Below are 17837 nucleotides of genomic sequence, written 5' to 3' on the forward strand. Positions count from 1 at the left end.
ACGATCCTCCCCATCTGAGGACTTAACTTCCTAAAACGTGCAATCCATCCCAAAAGCCCCGAGCCCCGGATTTCATTGAAACAGGATTCCGCATGCCCCTTTCGAGTAAACCAGGGCCTGTCATTCGGCGGGTTCGCCAGACGTTGGGGACCTTGCCATCATGATGCCAAGCCCACCGCCCACATGACGTCAGGATTATCACGCTGGTCCCCCGGAAACCTGTTTACACGAATTTCTTGTACACCACTGGATACAAGTATAAATAATACGAGAGTCTCGGTTATTTACATTTGATGAGAGGGACTTTAAACTCAAAAGATCAACTCTACGAAAGCCCAACAAAAAAAAAAAAATTCAACCTTTCTTCTCTTGATATCCGAGAACCAAACAATTATGGCGGATCAAAGGGCTACTGGCGCAGTCAACAATGCGACTGATAATGTTTCCAACCAGGCAAACAATGCTGGCGGCCCGGTCCAAGGCGGACTTGGTTTCTTGACCAGCACACTTGGCAACACTGTCGGCGGCGTTTCACGAACAGTTGGAGGCGTCACTGGCGCTGCGACCAAGGGACTGGGAGATACGGTGAATAGCGTGGGCGGCGACGCAGTCAGGCCAGTAGGCGATGGAATTACATCGCTTGGAGGTGGTCTTCAGGGTGGTATCAATAGTGTTGCTGGGGGAGTTGAGAATGCGGGAAACTTGAACAAGAAGCAGTGATATATATAGTATGACACAGATGGAATAATACTTTTGGTGCTTTTCAAGTTTTTTTCCCTATGAACTTTGCGCCTCTCCATACCATGTTCGTACGTCGAACAAACCGTACCGTTCTATACCTTCTTCCTTTTCTTCCCAATATCAAAAGTACTTGCATTCACACTCTATGAGGGTTCGTGTCAGAGCATTTCAAAATCGATTCGCCTGGGTCATCCTTGACTGTAGTCGTGACTCTTGCGACAGATTATGCAACAGAAAAGGTAGCGCCCCCTTTCAGGGTAACTTCCGGGCATAGTTGCTTAGACCTGTTCGGCACCCCAGCCTGCATCGGCCTCGCGCATGTTGCTAGGCGGCTCGATCGAGGGGATGAATTCGAGAGCAATATAGCCGACACCGACAATGCCCACAATGCCACCAGCAATGTTGCTGAGGACGTGCTGGCCAAGAAGAAGACCACCAACAAGAATATAGACTACGATATGGAATTAGATTTACTTCAGTCGCAGCCATGTCTCGTCAACCTTTCCACTTACAGATACCTCTTCCCATGAAGGAGAAGAGGAAGTTGGCGTATCGAGATACCTGAGGGGGGATCTGGAACTCTGCAATTCGTTAGCTGCAATATCGTTTGCAACGGACGTCACTGGACATTTACCAAGCAAGGCAATAGCAAGACCAAAAACGATCATGTAAGCGCCCAGGATAATCGGTTGCCTGTCATCATCTATCAGCTTACGTTGTCTCGATGTCACTTCTCGGAGATTGGGCCAAGCTAGAGCGTCTGTGTCTGCGATCGTATTCGCGAATCGAAGACTGCCCCGGCAAGGATGGAAGCTTTTCTAAGAGGCGAGAACGTACAGCTTGAAGGCGAAAATCGAGGCGATACCCCCGAGAATGGTGATAACCGCAACGGCCAAGTTAACAATTCGGCTATATTTTGGACAAACAAACGTCAGTGGCTGTCGAATTTGGGGTTGGGGGGCAAAGCTTCTTGTCATGCGACACGTACAAAATGTCAGAGAGCTCCATGATGAACGAGGGATACGATGCTGCCGTCTACAAGATAATGCAAAGCCCGAAAGATAGAGACGGATATAAATACAAGCGGCAAGGGGGGCGCGCTGTCGATATAGATCCAGGCAACAGCTTTATGCTCGAGGGCGGAGCGGCGATGGCTAGAGAAATTGATTGCGTGTCGCAAAAGAGGTGGTAGTAAAGTGAAGAGTCGATTGGGACTGAGTCGACGTCGACACTGACGTTACCAGCTGAAGTGTCCACCATCAGGGGCGGCGCAATGATGGGTTGAAAAAATGGGTCTAGAAGAGGCAGCAACAAGCAAGCAACATGGAAGGGGGCCATTCACCGCCTACCTGTTTTGAGCTGGAATGGTTGGCAAGGCCCAGACATGACATGGATGAGCTTCAGGAATTCTGCCACTCTGGCCTGCCAAGCTCCAATACTGCTGGCTGTCATGACAAACTGACGGCTTCGTGGGACAATTTGCGAAACAACAACAATCCCAAGTCTTTGAGGTTTTTTGATTCCATGACTATCACATTACCCTTAAGTGTAGACATTGGCGGACTCTCTGGGCGTTGAACTCCAATGAAGTGGACTCAGATGACCAAAATATCCCTTCGGCAATAACTCAAAATGATTATTCTATCTTTGTGTCGGAGGATATCTCCTTCTCAGAAGAAAATAGCACATAATTTGGGACACGGCGTGGCATTCAAGTCAATAGCACTCAGCCGACGCACCCGGCATAGCCAAGCTGCATCACAGCAAGATGCTCAAATACAGAGCATCCGCAACATCGGTATAATTGCTCATGTTGATGCCGTATGTTGGTGCAATTGGTAGTATTGTTTGGAAAATGGTTGACTAACTGCGAAATTCAGGGCAAAACAACAACCACAGAGCGCATGCTCTACTACAGCGGCGTCACGCAAAGAGTTGGAGGTAAGTTGGCGACACAGGTGCTCGAATTCATTAACTGACTGTAGCCTCTAGATGTCGATGCTGGAAACACCGTCACTGACTTTCTGGACCTGGAGAGAGAGCGAGGCATCACCATTCAGTCAGCCGCCATTACCTTCAATTGGCCGAAAGCTCAGAATTGTGCTCCTGGCACCCGTCCCAAAACGGTAAACTTGATTGATACACCTGGTCATCAAGACTTTAGATTTGAAGTTGATCGATGTCTTCCCATTCTAGATGGCGCTGTCTGCATCATTGATTCGGTCAAGGGTGTTGAAGCCCACACAGAGAGAGTTTGGGGCTCAGCGCAAGATTTCAAGATTCCTCGCCTCGTATATTGCAATAAGCTGGACCGTGAAGGTGCATCTTTCAAAAAAGCTGTGTTGGAAATCGGCACAAGACTCAAGGGCTGGCCTCTCGTATGCCAAATCCCGTGGTGGGAAAAAGAAGTGTTTGTTGGTGTGATAGACATCATCAACAGCATCGGGTACAGATGGAAGTCGGAACGCGAGAAGGTTCATTATGGACCAGATGAGTTGAAAAAGAAGCTTTCTGCTTCAAATCCTGGCCTTTTGGCTGAAATGCAGCTGGCCAGGCAACGTTTAATTGAGGGCCTGGCCGATTTTGATGAAGCAATCATGGACGAATTTCTTGCTGAGAATCCTGATATTTCAGATTCAATGCTGAAGCTGGCCATCCGGCGTGCCATTCGAAGCGGAGACGGACGGGTCATTCCAGTCTTTGCTGGCTCTAGCTTTCGTCATATCGGCGTTGAGCCGCTGATGGACGCCATCACCGATTATCTGCCAAACCCAGCAGAACGACCAGATGCTGAGGTGCGAGTTGGGTCCTCCAAGCTCGGGCTTCACAGCGTTTTGGACAGCAAAGGCAAAAAGGCAGGAGAAAATATTGCCTCTGTAGCATCCATCTTCAAGGTCGTGACTCATCCAAAGGAAGGTGTCATCAGCTTTGTCCGAGTCTACCACGGCACCCTAACTCGTAATGCTTCGAGCTTCAATACCAATGTCAACACCCAGGAGCGTCCCATGGGTATCCTTCAGATATCAGCATCAAAAACACAAGATGTGCAAGAGCTCACAGTCGGGCAAATCGGCGCTCTCCGAGGCCTGAAGAAAGCCCGAACTGGAGATACATTAATTACGACTGTGGGTGGCAAACCGGTTCCAGAGCATCTTCGCCATGTCCAGATTCGACCTCCTGAAATCCCACCTCCGGTGGCATTTCTACAAGTGGAACCATACGGGAACGTCGCGGCCCAGGAGCTACAGATGGCGCTGGAAAATGCTTCCAGAGAAGATCCCAGTCTTAGATGGAGCCGAAACTCAAAGACGGATCAGTTCACAATTCAGGGAATGGGCAAACTCCACCTGGATGTCTCTCTTTATAATATGAGACAAAAGCATAGAATCGATGCCGAGTTTGGTCAAATCGAGGTTGATTACAAGGAAAGCGTGATTCAACCTACCAAGCCACACTACACAGTCTTTGATAGACCGGTCGCCAGCAAACCGGGCAAGGCTGCCTGTACGGTAATATTACAGCCTATTGATGAAGACAACCGCAGTACCCTCTTGGAATCTAGCGTTGAAATAGACGGCAATATTTATGAGATAGAAGTTCCCCAGTCCCAGGAATCATCTACTTTGGCCTTTGACGTGGAAGAGGCTCGACATCAGCTTCTTAACGGAGCCATTGCTGGACTGGCACGGGGTCCTCGCAGAGCCTCACCAGTTCACAGCTGCCATGTCAAGGTCAGCCTTGACACCTCTGAGGGCTCACTCGAGAGCCCTACAGGTGGACATTTCAGCAGTGTCGCTAGAACGGCGGTGCAAAATTCGCTCCGAGACGCCTTCGACAAGCAACAAATTGGGGTTCTGGAGCCCATCATGCTCACACACATTACTTGTCCGGAAGCGACGGCCGGAACCGTGCAGCATGACATTACTGCTGGCGCGGGCGGGCAAGTTCTTGAAGTCAAAGATAGGTCTGCCGAGTCCACGGGCGACGACTTGATTGATGTGTCCAGGATTTACGCTCCACCTGATCCTTACGACTCGGTGACATCTCTAAGGGGCAAGAAGACGACGGACAGGATGGTCGAGATTGTAGCCAAGGTGCCATACAAGGAAATGCTAGACTACGACGACCACCTGCGAAGTGAAGACGGCTGGGCGCCATTCCATGACCATGTCTTTCGACTCATTTGCGAGGGTGGTCGGGCACAGGGAGAAGATGCTGTGAGCTACCCTGTGTAGATATGCATGTATGCCATGAATGTGAAACATTTGGCCTTTGTATAATAGAACAGAGATATCCCGATTCGAATATAAGGTTTATTGATAAACAGAACAGTGTCATGCTAAATGCCTGGATGATAGTCAGGGTAGTGTACTGATGCGACAGCAGCGTTGTATGGTGTTGCTACTCGTACTACACAAGTATCACGAGGTGTAGGTACTACAACAGTCGTCCACGCGATGTTTCGGACATCCATACAAGAAATTCACTGTAATGCAGGATACATCAAAGGCAGCAAAACATTCGCTATTCCCTTCTAGTTTACGAAATTGGCTGCTGGGGGCATCCTTCGAGCCAGCTCACGATGGACTAAAAACGTTGCGCATATGAGGTGTCACGGCGCCAATACGAGCAATGAGAAATACTGGCCACCACAAGACGCGGGACCATGGTCGCATTACTCCAGCCTGCCATGTTCGGGAGCGTACCATTCTGGCATTGTTATGCACGTCCCCAAGCGGATACGACATGGCAACGGGTATGTACAGATCTCAACATAACATACTAGAGGACCATGCTTGGCTTAGGCTCAGCATGATGATTATGGATCGCTGTGCATGATACACCGTACGGAGTAGCAGTCCGTTAATTAACGACGCCACTTGTCAATACCGCATGATGCCGAGTACATACATTTACATGGGTCCCTAATAATCCAGTCACGCGTCGTCCACCGTCTAGGGCACAATGTGTTCACTCTGAGGCTGGAATGCGGCGGGAACAGGTTTCCGCCGGACTGTTCGTTTACACTCTGCGGAGTCGTTCTGGTAGCCCGGATACTGGGCATGGGTAACCGGGCTTCTTATACGGAGTACGGAGCACGGAACAAGCCCGGCATGGCTAGGGAGCATCATCATAGACGATAAGCCGTTTACACGGTGGCTTCGAATGTCGTGCTAGTCAACCCACGTGCGATATTCGTACGATTGTGCGTGGAGATTATGGTCGTACAATAAATAGTTGGTTATCCGTGCCAAGCCGATGATGTACTGCGAGTCTGGACGTCTCGTGGCGCCTTGGAAACCAGGCCTGCTCTCACACCCAAAACATCGTAATTATCTTCGCCCTGTGCGCAGTATTCCTTCCCCTTTTTTACATGGCCAAGCCTGTATTTGGTCAAACTAAGGGTGCAGGTTGGATGTCTGCGCGGGCCATAAGCAATAACATCATCATCATCGTTTCCTACGTTTTCGGAGCTGGGAGTTTAGGCTCAAGCTTATGCAGTACCCTGGATCGAAACATTGGATTTGTGAAACTCGACTATTATTAAATGGTAGCGGAAGTGGAAGAAGCTATGACGCATTAAGCCATAAAAAAAAAACAAAAAAAAAAAAACCATTTCTTGTCCTTTGGTTTGCCCAAAGCACGAGGTGTCCACGTAAGGGGCAGGCAATAAGGGAACTCAAGAAATTGGGCCGGCGACAAGAATCGACTCACGAAAAGGTGCCAGTAGTAGCGATCGAAGGGGAAGCAGCCAAGTGACGCATTCGAACCAGGTACTAGTACTCCGTACTAGCACGTAATAAAGAGCCGTCCTGGGCAACAAGGGAGCATGACTTGGCCCAAGCATAGGCGAGACTAGCCGGTAGGGTTGTGAGCATTAAATACAAGGATGATGCATTAATCGCGTTCGTGATGGTAATACTCGGCAGTTTCTGTCCTTATTCGGCTGCAACCACGACCTTTTTGCTGCACCAGTAGGACCAGACTGAGGGGCCAGGAAGAGGAATGGACCCAGCTTGCCAGTTTTACTTTTTTAAATGACGTGCCCCATCAACCGGAGCTGCGACGGCGCCATTGATTTTCTGATATCGTCATGGGTTGTTTATTAATTTTTCTCCCCCCTTCTTCTCAATCAAGGCGTCTCGGAATCACATAGCGCGACTAGATGTCTCAGCAAAAATGTCAACACATGCCAACGCGCTTCAGAAGGTATTGTACATAGCTCACAGTACGGCGCCATCACCACCCGACATGTTGATTGTGGCTCAGGTCAGCAGGAAAACTAGTTTAGTTTAGTGGGACGTCCCTTGGACAGGACGCAGGTACCATAGGCAGATGTCAGATTTTTGCCAGATTTGCCAGAACCAGAGCGCGCGTCTGATTGGATTGAGGGCCCCTACCGAAGGTTGAAGGTCTGTTCGCGGCGATTGATATTAGGGTCATCTTGAAACAGTGCAATGATAAAAATTTCCTTTATGCTTCGCGGGCCCCCTCCTGTGTCTAATTGCGCTCCTTTGTGCTTTAGCTCGCAGCAACGAGTCGTGACGGTTATTAGGGGCTCATTCAGAAAGAAGACTACCCACCTAGTAGGTAGACAGAGCTGCTCGCAGGCGTGGACCGCGCCTTGTACAGGCGTGTACTGATTCCTATTATACGTTGTGGCTTGGGCCAGTGTAAGGCCGTTGGATGGGTGAGCGGGAAGCGTGCCTCTGGCCAGATGGGTAGGCGCAGGAGTCGAGGATGGGTATGGATGGATATTCAATGGATCGATGGTGGGTGGATGTTGACTTCATTTCCGACCAACCTATCTCTGGTACCTGTGGTTTTGCCCTCATTTCGTTTTGTCCGTTGGCGCCAGCTGGTTGGCCAGCAACGGTCTTGTACCTGCGTCGCTCCTGCCTTAGACCGCCTTGCCAGACCGGGGGAGGCGCAGAGCTTCCCGCCGATTGGCAACGGCCCGCAGGCGTCTCACAGTAGAGACGCCACACTTGGGGCCACGGATGGAGTGCAATTTCACCAGTCACTCGCTTTTCGCCCCCCTCCTCTCACCACTTGACCTCACACAAACAAGGCTGATCCAGCAGCCCTCCTCCAGAAGTTCCTCCCAGAAGATGGACGCCCAATCAGCCCCCGGTCTCTGCCCCCCGTCTCCCATTCCCCCAATCCTCGATTGGGAGTTGCGGTGGCTCGAGGTGCTCAATATCGTCGTCCCCAGGCCCTCACTCTCCTCCTCCTCTTTGTCCTCTCTCCCCATCCCCAGACTCCTGATGCCTGGTCACTGAAATCGCTCATTATTTCTGCTTTCCTTTCGTCCTTCCTTTGACCCTCGTCGCTCATTACTGAATTGACTATCCAACGTCAACGCCACTCTCTTCCATGGAATCACATCTTCTAGCAGCAATATAACGGATAACAACTCGAAACAAACGGATCACGCTCCAGCTGAAACGTACCCTCGTCTTCCTTGCCAGGTGCCGCCATTCTCGAAACGGATCAGCATTCGAGAACTACGCGACGAAACCTGGCGCTGAACGTCCCAGTCTTGGATAGACTTTTGGGACCCTTGTATACTTGCCAACGCCCTCAACCCTCAACTCGGCCCGTCAACTCAAGTCATACAACATCATGAAGACCCCGATTCTTCAGGTCATCCTTGGCACGGCTGCCGTATTCATCGCTGGATGCGACGCCACTTCTCACCATCGTCGGATGCACCAGGCGCATCAGCGTTTGGCTCAACCTCACGGCCATGTTCACTCGCGAGCCGAGTCCAACGTCCTAGTCAAGCGAGGAACTTGCGCCTTTCCTACCGATGACCCCAACCTCGTTGCTGTCACTCCTGATCAGAAGAATGCCGGATGGGCTATGAGCCCTGATCAAGAGTGTAAGCCAGGCAACTACTGCCCTATTGCTTGCAAGCCTGGTATGGTAATGAATCAATGGGATCCGGATTCGACGTATACTTATCCTGCCTCTATGAATGGTGGATTGTATTGCGACAAGAACGGCAACGTCAAGAAGCCCTTCCCCGACAAGCCCAACTGTGTTGAAGGAACGGGGTCTGTCAAGGCCATCAACAAGTGCAAAAGTCACATGTCCTGGTGTCAGACTGTTCTACCTGGTAATGAGGCCATGTTGATTCCTACGCTTGTCAATTCTGAAGCTACTATCGCTGTTCCTGGCTCCTCGTACTGGCAGAGCACTGCCGCTCAGTAAGACGCCCCCTTCTCCTATGTATATGGAGAAACATGTTCATGCAGATAGAAACTCGAACTGACTATTCCAGCTTTTACATTAACCCCCCTGGTACTGGTACCGACGGGTGCATTTGGGGCACTGAAGACAAGCCAATTGGTAACTGGAGTCCCTACGTTGCTGGCGCCAACACCGACAGCAACGGCCAAACTTTTGTCAAGGTTGGATGGAACCCTATCTGGGAATCATCCTCCCTCAAGGGGACCAAGCCTGGATTCGGCGTAAAGATCGAATGCCCTGACGGTGGCTGTTCTGGCCTGCCCTGCCAGATCGATCCGTCCGCTGCCGAGGGCAGTGTTGCCAGCAAAAATGCCGCTGTCGGTGCCGGTGGTTCTGCTTTCTGTGTGGTCACTGTTGCCAAGGGCAGCTCTGCCCATATTGTGGCCTTCGATGCATCTGGCGGTAATAAGGAAACACCCAAGGAATCTTCGTCTGCTCCTCCTCCTCCTCCGCCATCCACGTCCCAGCAGCCTACGACGAGCCAGATCCCTACGACGACGTCTACGCTCCCTAAGCCAACCACCACCAGCGTCGCGCCGACTACCACCTCTCAGCCTACCACGACACTAGTCCCAACAACTTCGTCCTCAACATTGACGCCCTCTTCGTCATCAACAACAACAACAACAACAACATCATCATCATCATCAACAACATCACCACCACCAACAACAACAACAACAACAACAACAACAACGTCGTCATCCTCATCGTCAACAACATCATATGCTCTTCCTACTTTGATCCCTGGCATATTCCATGAAAACGGTACTTCTTCGAGCAACACCACAACCACATTCGTGTCGTCCACAGCCCCCACGACCTTCATAGCCGAGACTACAGTCCCCAACGCCCCCAAGCCTACCGAAAAGAAAGGAGAAGCTGGCCGTCAGCAAGGCAGTGCCGCAGTGGCTGGCCTCGTCGTGGCCCTCGTCGCAGCCGCTTGCTTGTTCTAGCAGGAATACTCTCTGTCTTCACGTGTGTAACGCTTCATGCTCACTGCCAGCCACATCTTCTCTTCGATGTCAAATTTTTGACTTGGTATTTACAATCTATAGAGCATGCCGATCGACTTTGTCAATATTCTCGGTCGAGCTGTTCGTCATTTTCCAAATCTTCTGGATTAGGCTGTCGCTCCTTTTCTTGTCGCGGCTGGCTTCATTTTTTAGTAATTTTATTCGCGAAAGGCATATCTTTATACCCATGACCGACTTGGGCACGCTCAAGCGTGCTATTTGGATCTTAGCTTCACTTACTATGTATCAAACCGAATCCTATCGACGATAGTGTTTATTGTCTATTGACACCTCCTCTATCGGAGCCCATTGTATCTATTTTGCGGTACACGTTTGCGCACTCTACTTTTCCTTCTCTTCTTTTGAAAAGTGCTCTCTGCAGTTTTCAACCATATTTTTCATCGATACCCTCTCGTGTCGGGAGATGCTTTCACTTTTTTCGACTTCGCCCTCTTGTGACTGCGAGACGCGTTTTGTTGGTGGGGGTTGGAGGTGCAAGGATATAAAAGCGTTTAATTTTTTCAAGGGATATGATTGATGCATTTGCAGTCTGGATGGAAGCGCAGATGCTTTGGAGAATGGACGACGGCCTTTGGGCTAACTAATAGCCTTTTAGATGCGCCCTTGCAGCCAAGTTCTCCTAGCCTTGCGTGGTCTTGAGGTTGGAAAAAAAAGAACTACTTTTTATTTTCAATATACAGATGAGGTTCTTGGGTGACTATGCATCCCACGGCGCCTTTGAGCTGTCTCGGGGTCGTTAGATGACAGTATTGAATTGAGATTCTCTCACCTTGTTACTTCAAGACGGTTGGGTATTTGCGTGATGTGATGTGATGTGATAAATGCAATGTCATTCTCATCAAGGGGTATCTTGATCAAACATAAATCCAGCCATGTTACAAATACACGCAACAACACCTATTCGTGTTGTAGTTGTTCTTTTTCGACACTCACACTCAACCTTTCACCCACCCAGGCACCTCATTAATATCAAAATCCCCTTCGTACCTCCTCTCCTGAATGGCCTGCCAAACCACGGGCCACCCCGCTACAACAGGGCCCTTCGCCTTCGCCCCTATAATCGCAAACCTCGCCTGCCCGTGAGCCACAAACCCATGCATCAGGCCCTGCTGCACCAGCGTGGCAACCACCATCTCCACATCGTCCAGCGTAATCTCTGCATTGCCCCAGATCAAACCCTCGTTTGGGCGGAGCTTGGTCGGCCCTCTTGGCGGAGGAACAAGCGTCGTTTCTGCCGATTCTTGGACGTTGTTCGTCACAGCTCTCATAAACAATGGATTTGCCTGCGAGGACGGTCTGCCCCGGGCGCTTGGATGGTAGTGGAGCCAGCCTTCCAGTCTGCGCTGCACATAGACGGCCGCTGCATGCAAATGGCCTGATGTCAAGAGTGGCTGCTTTTCGGGAAGAAGCATCCGCAGGCGGCACATAGGTGAAGACAAACGTCTTGCGAGCCAGCGAGCGCCATAGCAAAGGACGCAGGCGGTGCGTCAGGGCCAGTAAAAGGCCCTTTTCGAAAAGCCACGTCTCGTGAGTTGAAAGGTGGTGCTGGAACTGGATAAAGTTTCCGACGCGGACGGCTTCACACAGAGGGACGAAGACGGATTTGAGTGTTGCCGCTTCAGGTCGTTGCATCAGCGCGCCGGAGGGGAAGCGGCCGAGGAGAATGTTGCAGGGGATGAGGTATGTCAGGATGTTGGTGCGGTGGGAGACGAGCGGAGGCGGCGTTTGAAGGTAGGCCTGCTCGAGACACAAGGCGGCGCGTTGGTAGTGCTGGTTGGAGAAGTTAAAGCGGCCAAGATAGTAGAGAAAGGTGACGCGCTGGGAGGCAGGGTAGAGGGATAAAGGGGGTGAGATGGTGGATATGTTGACGAATATCATCTTGGCGAGGTTTGTTCTTCGACACTTTTTTTGCCATGGTGTCATTAGCGTGTCACGCCCTTTTGCTCTTCTTTCCTCTCTTCTTTACAGATTCAATCGAGTTTTGACAAAGGAGAGAAGGAGAGGTGACAAGGGGTAAGAAGGGACGTACTGCGAATAAGAGCTTCAGGACAAGGTTGGCAAACATGTACACGCCAACCTTTTTGCCCTCTGGCACCCTTCCCACGGACCGATCCGTCAAACACGTGGTGAAGATCTTTTGGATAATTTCCGCAGACGACTCGGCGACGGACTTACCGCCGCTATCTTCGTCGACGGAGCGGATGCGCCGCGTAAGATCAGGCCGTCTGTTGAGCTGGAGTGTGAAGCGCGCCAGGGTTACGGAGAAGGACATGCTTGCTTGCAGAAGCATGGCTCCGTACGTGGGATGGGCAAAGGCCGTGCCGCAAGAGCTTTCTGGATTTGTTAGTAACTTGGCCAAACAAAAAAGGTCTAGAAGTTATGCTGCGCATGGTAGGGGGTTGAGTTGAGTGCGGAACAGAAAAACTCACTTCACTAATGTTGTCAGCAACTCGTGCGTTCCCAGCAAGTCATCATAATTAATATCCCGCCAAAGCGTAAGGTAATCCTTCATGAACGACTGGAAACTCGGCCATGCTGTTGCCTGGCCATCTGGCACGTCGTCGTCGATGGGCAAATGCGTGTCGATGGCGGCTTCTAAGCCGCTGGCCGTGTTGAAGTTGGCGCGCAGCTCGGCGGCCATGTCGTAGTAGGATTTTGCTGAGTTGGGCTCCACTTGCAGCCAGGCGCGGAGGCTGTCCCCTTGTTGGAGACGCACATACTGGTTAATTTGGGTGAGGAATTGGGCGACGAGGGACATGGTGGGCAGCTGGAGTGCTGCGCGTGATGTGAGGGTGAGGTTCGATGTGAGGCTGTGAGTTGAGGTTTCGATGTCTGGTGGGTGGGGGACAGGCGATGCTCTAACCCTAACCCTGGTCGACAGTGGCCGAGAATATTAGAAATGCCGTTGGAGACAGAACAGCCCCGAATCTCGACGTGGAGCAAGTGAATAGTATATATGTAGGTGGCTAGGGAAGAGGATAGGGGAATACTAGGCGAAGGGGGATAGATTAGTGTTATAGCCCTGGTCGGGACAAGCCATGCGGTGACAAGCTGGACATATATTGACGGGCTCCATGGCTAGAGAGAGTTTCAACATCACTCAATAAGGGGGGCTCGAGCAATGGAGCGACGAGTGTGGAAGTCGTCGCGTTGAAGCCGACGTTGTAGCAAGTATACCAAAGCCAAGATTTTCTACAGAGTTTGGATGCGAGTTTATTCCAAGCCGTGGAACAGGGAAAGTCGCTATGGATGCCATGCATATTCTGATGGCTCAGAATAACTAGAAATACACCGTCTGGCATGGCAAGACGGACACTGGCTTCACTTCTCAAGCAGCTAAAGCAGGGAACATATTATCAACAAGGCGTCAATTGTAGCAAGCAAAGGTCCCAACACCCGTTTGCTGATGTTTCCTGAGCTTGCATACGCCGCCAATTCCATATTGATTCCGACATTTTATGTGTACTTCCAAATTCAAAATGGCTACCCAATGTTCACTCATTCCTTCAATGCACTTAGCTGGTATAGTAATCATCTCATGACCTGAACTCGTCATATTCCATGCTGACCTAACCTCTCCAGATACATGTGGCAGATCCTTGCCTCCTCCTCAATGCACATGCCATCTTGTTTTCCATCATGCATACGCATAAATCTTACACGGATTCGACTCTCTGTACAACCATGGCCGTAGCAGCACCACCACCGTTGCATATGGCTGCAACACCATATTCACCAGGCTTCAGCTGGTGCAGCAAAGTAGTGAGGATACGGGACCCGGAGCTACCCAGGGCGTGGCCGAGAGAGATAGCACCTCCAAGAGGGTTAACCCTGGCACCCTCAAGACCCAAGATCTTCTGGTTGGCCAGGATGACGGCGGCAAAAGCTTCGTTAAACTCCCAAACAGCGACTTGGTCCTTGGTGATGCTGGCCCTCTCTAGAGCAATAGGGACAGCTTTGGAAGGGGCAATAGGGAAGTCAATGGGAGCCATGGCAGCATCGGCGTAGCTGCAGATCTTGGCAAGGACTCGGGAGCCGGAGCCGTATTGCTGTGCGATGGCCTTGCTGCCCAAAACCAGAGCACTAGCCCCGTCGTTCAGGGTGGATGCGTTGGCAGCAGTAACGGTGCCGCTTCCGTCGCGGACAAAGGCAGGCTTGAGAGTGGGAATCTTGTCAATCTTGACGTCGAGGAAGCCCTCGTCGGTGTCGATGATTTTGTCGCCCTTTCGGCCGGGAACTGTGACGGGAACAATCTCGTCGGCAAAGGCCTTGTCTGCCCAGGCCTTTTGTGCGTTCTTGTATGACTGGATTGCGTAAGAATCCTGCTCCTCGCGAGTGATGTTGTGGTTTTTGACCGTGTTCTCGGCGCAGTTGCCCATGTGGAACTGCTTGTAGACATCGGTCAAACCATCCTTGATCAGACCGTCCTCCATCTTGACATGGCCAAAGGCGGGAAGTCCACTGGCGCGGGGCAAGTAGAGAGGAACCTGGGACATGTTCTCCATGCCGCCGGCAATTTGAGCTTCCGAGAGGCCCATTTGAATGTTCTGCGCGGCCATGGAAACGGCCTTCAGACCAGAAGCGCAGACCTTATTGATGGTGGTCGCCTCAATGGACTCGGGAAGGCCAGCAAAGATTGCGGCCTGACGCGCGGGAGCCTGGCCAACCGAGCCCTGCAAGACATTTCCCATGTAGACATCAGTGATCTTTTCGACAGGAACCTTGGACTTTCCGAGGGCGGATTTGATGGCAGCAGCACCCAGCTTGGGAGCAGGGACAGTCAAGAATGAGCCATTGAACTAGGCAGGGTCTAGTTAGTTTTAGCCTGGAAAACGTCGGGGACAATACATGGGAAGCTATAATCTAACCTTGGTCGTTGGCGTCCTGGAAGCACTGAGGATGTAAGCATCCTGGAGCTCCTTGCGCAAAGCAGCGCTGGTGGAAAAGTGGCGAGCCGCTTTCACATGTCGGGCCAGGTGGTTGGCCAGGCGTGGTGATCTGAGCTGTGCAACGGGCATTGTGGAAGAGCGAAGCGAGTCGAATGGAGTAACTGGCCAGGCGAAGAATATCGTGAGTGGCAAGAGGCAGCTGCGGAAGGAAAATACAAAAGAAGCTCTCAGACTCGTCGAACGACCGGGCGACGGTTAGATATTAGTGAGGGTGGTGGCATTGCAAGTGACTAGCTCGGTACGCTTCGGCTTAGAGCGGGGGAGTCCGGCATTCCGGGGAAGGGACAAATCGACCTGGAACGCCTTAAAAAGCCAACTGTAGCGGGCGACGGAACCGAAGTGGAGAATTTCCGACACCAAAAGTAAGACGCGCCTTGCCTGGCCGTGGCTCAGAACACGGGACAGCTTACTTAAGTAATCAGTAGCATATTATGACGTCGGATCCGGCTGTGAGCCTGCATTGGCATTTTGCATCAAGCTGCCGTAGAGCTTGGCCGCAGTGTGCATTGCTTCCCTCTGGTACGGAGTAGACAATTGTCTTTTTGGTCTTGCGACCGCACGCGTGCGACAGGCCCGTTAAGGCTTGTCACGTGATGCGTTCTGTCCGATTTCAGCTGTGCCTTCTCAGGCAGCACTATGATTGGCCTGGCATTTGATGCTGCGTGATTGGTAGGCCGCCGATATTGGGGCGGTTCAGGTCTACCTTGGGGAGTCCATCCAGCAGCCCATTCATCGATGACCAAACCCCATTTATTCTCTGTTCACATCCCGTCCAACCTGTCAAAGTCTGTCAAGCCTCAAGCTGTTGGGACGAGACACGAGCTGGAAAGTGTCTTGCTTGCGTCGCACCTCATCCTCGAGACCTCTATCTGCATAACGCCGCCTCATCTCTCCCTTTGCACAAAACCAGCTCCAAAGCTGGGCCGGCCACACCATGTCTACCGCAGCAAGACGTCGTCTGATGCGTGACTTCAAGGTTTGCCACTGGTTTGTCATTATATGCTTCATTTCGCATCAAGTCTGACTTTTGATCTGCAGCGCATGCAGACAGATCCTCCTGCAGGAGTCTCCGCTTCCCCTATTCCTGATAATGTGATGACATGGTACGTCACCATTATTCACGATCGATGGCCACGGTCAAACCCCCCGACGCCTAGCCCGCTGCTTACCACGTCTTGATGTAGGAATGCTGTCATTATTGGACCTGCCGATACGCCTTTCGAAGATGGAACTTTTCGATTGGTTATGCAATTTGAAGAACAGTATCCCAACAAGCCGCCACAGGTCAAATTCATCAGTCAAATGTTCCACCCGAACGTGTATGCGACTGGAGAACTGTGTCTTGATATCCTTCAAAACCGATGGAGTCCGACATATGACGTTGCGGCTGTCTTGACGAGTATTCAGAGGTACGCTTTCCGTGTGACGAGAAGACGAGTGGAGTTAATTTGACTCTGAAGCCGCACGACACGTACTAATGTGTTTTTTTGGTCAGTTTGCTCAACGACCCGAACACTGGGTCACCAGCAAATGTCGAAGCTTCGAATTTATACAAAGACAATCGTAAAGAATATACCAAGAGGGTGAGAGAAACTGTCGAGAAAAGTTGGGAGGACTAGTGACAGGTGCACAACGTTCAACGTTGGCCGGGGACGAATGGGTGTAGGTCGAATCTATATGTGGGCATCTCGGATACATTCCGGCTACGAAATACTCACTGCAAGTGTTTCTCTTGTCGGCTCATCTGGCGGACGGCCGAATCGCGAAGGAGGTGGACATGGCTTGGCGGGCGTTTTTGGTGTATGGTGTTGGACTGATTATACCAAGGGAACTGCATATCAGATAGCATGAAAGGCATTTTTAGTCATTTATCAAACACGGTCTTGGCCTTTTGCGATTCGCCGGTGTTGGTGCATGAAGGTACAATAAAAAGTGCTTACAACTACTTCGTAGCGCATATGGGCCTAATTTTGACGTTATTTACGGAGTACGGGGTCTACCAACTGCATGAAGGACGCAGAGGAGGCGGCCCACTGCAATTTGCTGTTTGAGGAAGTGCCGTGGTGCGAATCAAGCCCCGAAGCAGGTCGGTTGATACTCTGCGGAGTCTGCACCGGCCAGAATTGGCTGAGCATTGAGTCGGACAATTGCGGGACATCTGGGCCTTGCCTGGTCGAAGGCTCCGTGCGACTAGTCCAAGTCATGCTACAAGGCAGTTCACATGCTGTTCTCGTTCTATCCCCAATGTTTTTGATTGAAGCCGAGGACTATCACCAGGGTCTAGCTGCTACAACGACAGGATATCAAACCGAGGTCTTGGCGTGGCCCGGAATGGCCGTTGAGACATTGCTGTTCTGTGCGCACTGCTCCGGGCGCGCATCGTGCGACATGGAAAGACAGAAAGACCCTTGCTTTTCTATGGTGGCGCATCTGCGCATGTGAGTGAGTAATTAGTCACTACCGTGCATGTGTAAAGGTCTGGTGTAACTATTACTTGTGCCTGGGCACTCGAGTACCAACGCCGCTTTAGAGGAGACGCCTTTCCCGCTGCTCATCGAAACTCTATCAGCTATGCGCCAGGCTCTCCAGGGCATGTAGATAATGGCAACGAATCTGCGTGCCGGCTACACGCGCATCTCGCTACAGTAGCCGACAATCCCAAAATTGCAATCGAGGACACAAGGGCACTGTTTCTAGACGAGGCTTGCCACGAATCGGCCGAACGGTCTGTGCGATCATGCTTTGGATGATGTTCAGCAATGCCGACATGGCAGCAACCGCCGACCGTTCAAAACAGAACACTCATATCTAGAAAAATTATCAGCGTAGATAAGCTTCAAGGTGGAACGCATCT

General features: G+C 51.2%; 9 protein-coding genes across 9 annotated transcripts; 5 read left to right on the plus strand and 4 right to left on the minus strand.

The window, feature by feature from the left end:
- Positions 1 to 30: 30 nt before the first annotated feature.
- J3458_001991 (uncharacterized protein) lies at positions 31 to 745 on the plus strand. Its single transcript, XM_007808826.2, has one exon. The coding sequence runs from the start codon at positions 394 to 396 to the stop codon at positions 718 to 720; it is 327 nt and encodes a 108-aa protein (XP_007807017.2). The 5' UTR covers positions 31 to 393; the 3' UTR covers positions 721 to 745.
- An 11-nt stretch (positions 746 to 756) lies between these two features.
- Positions 757 to 1564, minus strand: J3458_001992 (uncharacterized protein). Its single transcript, XM_007808827.2, has 3 exons — positions 1376 to 1564; positions 1254 to 1322; positions 757 to 1192 (listed from the first exon to the last, which is right to left on the minus strand). Exons 1-3 carry the CDS (start codon positions 1407 to 1409, stop codon positions 1020 to 1022), a joined length of 276 nt encoding a protein of 91 aa, XP_007807018.2. The 5' UTR covers positions 1410 to 1564; the 3' UTR covers positions 757 to 1019.
- Positions 1565 to 2184: 620 nt separating this feature from the next.
- MEF2 (Ribosome-releasing factor 2, mitochondrial) lies at positions 2185 to 5051 on the plus strand. The gene is made up of 3 exons (XM_007808828.2): positions 2185 to 2562; positions 2622 to 2682; positions 2734 to 5051. The coding sequence occupies exons 1-3, from the start codon at positions 2374 to 2376 to the stop codon at positions 4974 to 4976; spliced, it is 2493 nt and encodes an 830-aa protein (XP_007807019.2). The 5' UTR covers positions 2185 to 2373; the 3' UTR covers positions 4977 to 5051.
- A 2946-nt stretch (positions 5052 to 7997) lies between these two features.
- J3458_001994 (uncharacterized protein) lies at positions 7998 to 9953 on the plus strand (the record flags this gene model as incomplete). Its single annotated transcript, XM_007808829.2, has 2 exons — positions 7998 to 8954; positions 9029 to 9953. Exons 1-2 carry the CDS (start codon positions 8368 to 8370, stop codon positions 9951 to 9953), a joined length of 1512 nt encoding a protein of 503 aa, XP_007807020.2. The 5' UTR covers positions 7998 to 8367.
- Positions 9954 to 11003: 1050 nt separating this feature from the next.
- J3458_001995 (uncharacterized protein) lies at positions 11004 to 12324 on the minus strand (the record flags this gene model as incomplete). The annotated part of the gene is made up of 2 exons (XM_066117035.1): positions 11004 to 11936; positions 12064 to 12324. 2 exons carry the CDS (start codon positions 12322 to 12324, stop codon positions 11004 to 11006), a joined length of 1194 nt encoding a protein of 397 aa, XP_065978923.1.
- Positions 12325 to 12459: 135 nt separating this feature from the next.
- Positions 12460 to 12792, minus strand: J3458_001996 (uncharacterized protein; the record flags this gene model as incomplete). The annotated part of the gene is made up of 1 exon (XM_066117036.1): positions 12460 to 12792. The coding sequence occupies one exon, from the start codon at positions 12790 to 12792 to the stop codon at positions 12460 to 12462; it is 333 nt and encodes a 110-aa protein (XP_065978924.1).
- Positions 12793 to 13237: 445 nt separating this feature from the next.
- On the minus strand, positions 13238 to 15461 carry J3458_001997 (uncharacterized protein). The gene is made up of 2 exons (XM_007808831.2): positions 14903 to 15461; positions 13238 to 14833 (listed from the first exon to the last, which is right to left on the minus strand). Exons 1-2 carry the CDS (start codon positions 15050 to 15052, stop codon positions 13691 to 13693), a joined length of 1293 nt encoding a protein of 430 aa, XP_007807022.2. The 5' UTR covers positions 15053 to 15461; the 3' UTR covers positions 13238 to 13690.
- A 456-nt stretch (positions 15462 to 15917) lies between these two features.
- Positions 15918 to 16602, plus strand: UBC2_1 (Ubiquitin-conjugating enzyme E2 2; the record flags this gene model as incomplete). The annotated part of the gene is made up of 4 exons (XM_066117037.1): positions 15918 to 15959; positions 16022 to 16086; positions 16168 to 16392; positions 16479 to 16602. The coding sequence occupies 4 exons, from the start codon at positions 15918 to 15920 to the stop codon at positions 16600 to 16602; spliced, it is 456 nt and encodes a 151-aa protein (XP_065978925.1).
- A 388-nt stretch (positions 16603 to 16990) lies between these two features.
- On the plus strand, positions 16991 to 17425 carry UBC2_2 (Ubiquitin-conjugating enzyme E2 2; the record flags this gene model as incomplete). The annotated part of the gene is made up of 1 exon (XM_066117038.1): positions 16991 to 17425. The coding sequence occupies one exon, from the start codon at positions 16991 to 16993 to the stop codon at positions 17423 to 17425; it is 435 nt and encodes a 144-aa protein (XP_065978926.1).
- Positions 17426 to 17837: the final 412 nt, after the last annotated feature.

Source organism: Metarhizium acridum (genome assembly GCF_019434415.1).
Source record: "Metarhizium acridum strain ARSEF 324 chromosome Unknown scaffold_1, whole genome shotgun sequence".
NCBI lineage: Eukaryota > Fungi > Ascomycota > Sordariomycetes > Hypocreales > Clavicipitaceae > Metarhizium > Metarhizium acridum.